The sequence below is a fragment of the Hemitrygon akajei genome, chromosome 8 (assembly GCF_048418815.1).
Source record: "Hemitrygon akajei chromosome 8, sHemAka1.3, whole genome shotgun sequence".
Classification (NCBI taxonomy): Eukaryota; Metazoa; Chordata; class Chondrichthyes; order Myliobatiformes; family Dasyatidae; genus Hemitrygon; species Hemitrygon akajei.
In genome coordinates, this window is record NC_133131.1 from 16,499,951 (window position 1) to 16,505,538 (window position 5,588).

Here is a 5,588-nt window from a genome sequence, read left to right on the forward strand (position 1 = left end):
TCTAGTTATGCAACCGGTCCCCAGTTGCAGTGAGACCCGCATTTCACGCAACGGCGCGGAGCAGATCACTTGCTTTTGGCTGCGGTCTTTCGATATGAACCGAGGAGCCTGTTGCAATCCTGACGAGTGAAATTTGGGAACAAGTTTCCCTGATCGCACTGTATTGTGGGATGAAATAAAATGCAGGAATAAACAGGCAAGGGGAAAATGCACGGGTCGAGAAGACGGTCTGCTCTCAGCCAATAGAGCGAACGGGCAGCTCAGCCATTGCGGAGGGACGGGGCGGTATTTCAAGAAGACACGGAAGGGGCGGGGTGTCACTAAACAGCAGATTGCATCGCGGAGAAAGCGGCTACGAGGGAATTAAAAAAAAGCATAGCTTCACTGGAGAGATTGGCAGTTCAGTACCGGGAAGGTGAGATCATCTCCCGCAAGGCATGTGTGTGTGTGTGGTTATTTTGCTATTGTTTGCTTTAATTCTTAGCGTTTTTCTCCAAGTGCATTCTATCTAGTTACATTTTTTTTCCCTGTAAGTTACCTTAAAATGACCTCCGTTAAAAGATCCAGCGTTTTGTAAAATGCTGGTGCCAGTACACCTATTTGCTGCAGCCTATTTTTTTATAGTAGTCTATGAGGATAGTGACAGAAATTGCATAATTTTTTTATTAGGACGTATTGCAAGCCCATTATGTGTTAATTACAAGGGAAGCGTGTTCATTGCGTTCACTTGTATTACGTGAGTCTGTAGCGAATACTTTGCCTTAACGGGGAGGGTTACGTTTGCTAAATTCATTAGAACAAATCTACAATACGACGGGAAAAAACCTGCCTGTGAATAAAGTTTAAATTTTAGTGGGTGTTTTATTTTTGGAAGAATAAAATTAAAATGGGGGAGGGGACCATTTTGGTCCTCTGCAGAAATCGGAGGACTCCACCTTCAAATCCAACAGACCAATCTCTAAGGAATTCTGTCAGCGTTTGATCGAACGTGCACCTTTTGAGCTATCGATGACCCTCCACGGGAGAGTCAAGTCTAGTCCAAATCAATACTAAAATTTAATGCAGTCCCTATTTTTAAAATATATCCTTCCTCATCCTAGTCCCTTTTTTTTTGGCCGTTTGTACACCAAGTGCTAAACCTGAGTTTAATTTATTTATCGCTAATAAAATCTGGTTTGGGGTGCGACAGTGCCTTTGAACGCATTGTACGCTCAGTTCTTGTGTAAAATTTTTTTGTACTTCGTTGGACTTAAAATGTGAAAGCTTTTTAGCAGCCTGAGAAATCCCCTTGCGTGCCATTGTCAGCCTCTTGTGTTTGCAAATGGAGGTAGACTCGTTTTGTCCTGCGTGAATGATGGGTTTTGGGACTGGGGTGTGTGTGTGTGTGTGTGCGCGCGCCGTAATCTTCTGCTCTGGATGAATGCAGGGTGCGTTTGTCTTCTCTGAATCTAGCCGCAGGAAGTTTGAACAATGGGTCCTCGTCAGTTCAACCGAGGGTTAAATGTAGAACTTCAGTAATCAAATCTGCCTTATTTAGCCAGTTATTTTTTTTTAAAAACTATCTCGACATCAGCAGTACCGTACCGCGAGTGTTCTCTTTACCCTTGAGTTAGAAGCACGTTGTTGAGTCGCGGTGTCTTTTTTCTCCCCCCTAAACGTAGGCACGATGTCCGATAGAAAAGCTGTGATTAAAAATGCTGACATGTCTGAAGATATGCAGCAGGATGCGGTGGACTGTGCAACTCAGGCAATGGAGAAGTACAACATCGAAAAGGACATCGCTGCCTTTATCAAAAAGGTAAATTCTCTTAAAGTGGCGTTTGAACGGTACACGGTCTGCTACAAATGGTCGAAGTGTGGAAGGCTACCGTTATCCATAGGGTTAATTCTCACTAAGATGTCATCGGAGATCACTATAGCCTGGACGCCTGGTGCTTCATTGCGCCTATCTCGGTGCCCCTTGGACCACCTACATTCAACAGTTGGAGACTGAAGTCAGATTCCCTAGGAAATCTTCGAAGAAAGATTAGTGTGGGTCAGGTTTGTTCCAGTGTACAGTGATGTAACTTAAATACTGTAATAATTGCAGCCCTTCTCATCCCTGTCCAGTGTCAGGCAATACTTTCAAGGTCCAAAGTGGATTTTGGCACCAAGGTACAAATGATTCACAACTAGAACCGTTGCCAGCAGAAATAGCTGAAAGCACAGTGCTTGCATGCTCTCTAGGAATGCAGGTGCACTTGTTTGGATTTACAACTTCTCGGAAGTTTGTTGTGATACATGATGGCAGAAGCAGACTAAAAATGTCCAGAATTTTAAGTAGCCAATGCTTTAACATACCATACCTGCAATAGGAAAGAGAGGAGAGGGGCTGGGGGGGACATCTTATTTGCCAGTAACAGTTCTGGTATCTCTGGAGCTGTGGGCTCCTACAACATGGCAGTGACCCCTTTAGTCCACCCTCTCTAATGGCCTTCACAACTCGGCCCACAGTTTGTCTAGGTGCCACAGTAGACTGCAGGCGCTGCAGTCTGGATATTCAGCGAACAATCTGCTGGAGGAACTCTGCAGGCCGAACAGCATCTGCTGCAGGGTTTCTGCCTGAAATGTCGACGCAAGATACTGCAGATGCAGGAAACCCAGAGCAGCATGCTGGAGGAACTGGGGCGGAGGGATCTTTCGGGCTTGATTTCCTCCATGGATGCTGCCTGAAATGTCAACAGTTCCTTTCATCTCACAGACGTGGCTTGATCTGCTGAGGTCCTCCAGCAGATTGTTTATTGCTCTTGTCTGTCTACATATTGGGCTATCTCTTCATGAGGATAATTCAGCCAAGGCTGACCTCTTTCTTTCTCTTCCCACACATCCTTATTGTTGCATATTACTGTTCCAACTCCAACTCAAACTAAGGGGTACTGTGAACAACTGTAGCCCATACTAACTTAAATGTGCAATTCTGGGGCCATCAAAGCAAATTAATTATTCAAGTGCTTTTATGTCACCATATACAATCCTGAGATTCATTTTCTTGTAGGCATTTACAGTAAGTACAAGGAAACAATAGAATCAATGAAACAAACACGAGGAAATCTGCAGATGCTGGAAATTCAAACAACAACACACACAAAATGCTGGTAGAACACAGCAGGCCAGGCAGCATCTATAGGGAGAAGCGCTGTCGACGTTTCGGGCCGAGACCCTTCGTCAGGACTAACCGAAAGGAAAGATAGTAAGAGATTTGAAAGTAGTGGGGGGGAGGGGGAAATGCGAAATGATAGGAGAAGACCAGAGGGGGTGGGATGAAGCTAAGAGCTGGAAAGGTGATTGGTGAAAGTGATACAGAGCTGGAGAAGGGAAAGGATCATGGGACGGGAGGCCTCAGGAGAAAGGAAGGGGGGGGGGGGGGGGAGCACCAGAGGGAGATGGAGAACAGGCAAACAACTAAATATGTCAGGGATGGGGTAAGAAGGGGAGGAGGGGCATTAATGGAAGTTAGAGAAGTCAATGTTCATGCCATCAGGTTGGAGGCTACCCAGCCGGTATATAAGGTGTTGTTCCTCCAACCTGAGTTTGGATTCATTTTGACAATAGAGGAGGCCATGGATAGACAGAATGGGAATGGGACATGGAATTAAAATGTGTGGCCTCTGGGAGATCCTGCTTTTTCTGGCGGACCGAGTGTAGGTGTTCAGCGAAACGGTCTCCCAGTCGGAGTCGGGTCTCACCAATATATAAATGGCCACACCAGGAGCACCGGACGCAGTATACCACACCAGCTGACTCACAGGTGAAGTGTCGTACCGCACACAAAGACAAACAACTAATATGCAAAAGACAACACACAAATGCCCTTGCACTATCCTGGATTTTGTCATTAATTGCCAAAATTTAACCTTCGGCAATTGCCACTATATCATTTGTATCTTGTTCTGGGTTTGGCTATGCAGCAGGGCATGTGGGGTGGGGGGAAGAAAAACTATGTTGGTTAATGAAAATTTTTTGCTTTTTTGCAGGAATTTGACAAGAAGTACAATCCTACCTGGCACTGCATAGTTGGCAGAAACTTTGGTAGTTATGTCACACATGAAACAAAACACTTCATCTACTTTTACCTGGGTCAGGTTGCGATTCTTCTATTCAAGTCTGGCTAAAAAGGGAAAGGGGAATAAAAATGAACTTGAGCACTGACGGCTGGAGCCACAGTCCCTTTAATGGCTAAACGGCTGCATGGACTTTATCTTCTGTGTATATGTAGCAGTAAACTTGCTTTAATGCCCAAAATGGCTTTTTCTTTCTTTTCATTGCACTGAAATGGTTAACAGTGGCCTTTGAATATTTAGGAAAAAAACCTGGGATGGTTCTACCTGAAGACCTGGATTATTACACTTCTATAGAAGCATTTAATTTAATTTCATTCAGAAATACATTTCATTTTTCTTCCCTTCTCCTTCCCAACACCCCATTCCCCCCCAACCAAAACTAACCCTGTCCCACATCAAATTCTTACTATATGGAAGAGTGCAGATGTTGGGTGTAAGATACTTATTGCCATTTTTTTTAAAAGCTGTTTGTGATAGCAGGAGATTGCTATTGCAGTGAATTGTATTGGCAATGTTTTTTGATTACAAAAGATTATTGGGTTTTGATTCTCCCCTGTTCTGTGGCTAAGTAAAGTTTTTTTAATTTAAAAAGAAATCCGCTACATAGAAACATGAAATGGCTGGCCTGCCAGAAATGTCGAGAATGGTTTGGTTGCACCTTAAACAGGACGAAACAAACATGTTTTTCCTTGTGCTGTAATCTGCCAAATGTGGAGAAACCTTAAAACTTGTAAGATCACTGTCAAGTTTGCAACAGTCAAAAGTTGCTCTAAAATGTACAGGAGCTACTAGGCAATTTGTACATTATCCTAACTTTTCTGTTTGCATGCTGAGGAAGATTTTCACCAAACTGTTTGTGGTGTGTTTTGTCCATTCATAATCTATTGCCCACCCCTACTCAACCCTGGCTCATTAGAAGGTTTCAAACTGATCTTTGATATAAGCAAACTAATTAAAAATAAATGCAAGGTGCTTATATTGATTTAGTCTTCCCAAGTGACATCTAAGAAATTTAAAATGAGAAATTTTTGACTTCCCTCCTCCCCTCCTGATGTGTATTTGTATGTACATAGCTTGTGATTAAAGCATGAAAAAGCTTCAATCCTGGTTCATGTGTCTAAGCTAATTTAATGTATTTGCCAATAAATGGAAAGTGTCAGACCTCTGTCAGTTATGGAAGTTGTCTTGTCTCTTTTGTAGCTTCTGATCCAATGTAACAATTTCCATTCTTGACCATTGTGGCTATATTTGAGTACGTACTCAGATTTTGCTAGTGTGATTTCCCTCCCCCCCCCCCCCACTTATTAAAAGGGACTGTACACTATCTTTTGGGGGCAACTGCAGTCCTTAAAAGGTGTTTGTTTTTTGGTTTTTTTTGCAGCTACTTAGCTCTAGACTAGAGGTAATTATATGCAAGGCAGAGCATTAACACTATCAGCTTGTCCCCCCCCCCCCCCACCCAGTTGTCTTCAATCACTTGTGACCGTT

At 43.4% G+C, this 5,588-nt stretch overlaps 1 protein-coding gene across 1 annotated transcript; it reads left to right on the top strand.

The window, feature by feature from the left end:
- Positions 1 to 260: 260 nt before the first annotated feature.
- Positions 261 to 5,274, top strand: LOC140731679 (dynein light chain 2, cytoplasmic). The gene is made up of 3 exons (XM_073053338.1): positions 261 to 415; positions 1,662 to 1,798; positions 4,014 to 5,274. Exons 2-3 carry the CDS (start codon positions 1,667 to 1,669, stop codon positions 4,149 to 4,151), a joined length of 270 nt encoding a protein of 89 aa, XP_072909439.1. The 5' UTR covers positions 261 to 415; positions 1,662 to 1,666; the 3' UTR covers positions 4,152 to 5,274.
- Positions 5,275 to 5,588: the final 314 nt, after the last annotated feature.

Excerpts from the sequence above, each read along its gene's own strand:
- LOC140731679 (XM_073053338.1), top strand. The coding sequence starts at position 1,667 with ATGTCCGATAGAAAAGCTGTGATTAAAAATGCTGACATGTCTGAAGAT. Across the intron at positions 1,799-4,013 it reads TCGCTGCCTTTATCAAAAAG|GAATTTGACAAGAAGTACAA; the intron begins GTAAATTCTCTT and ends GCTTTTTTGCAG.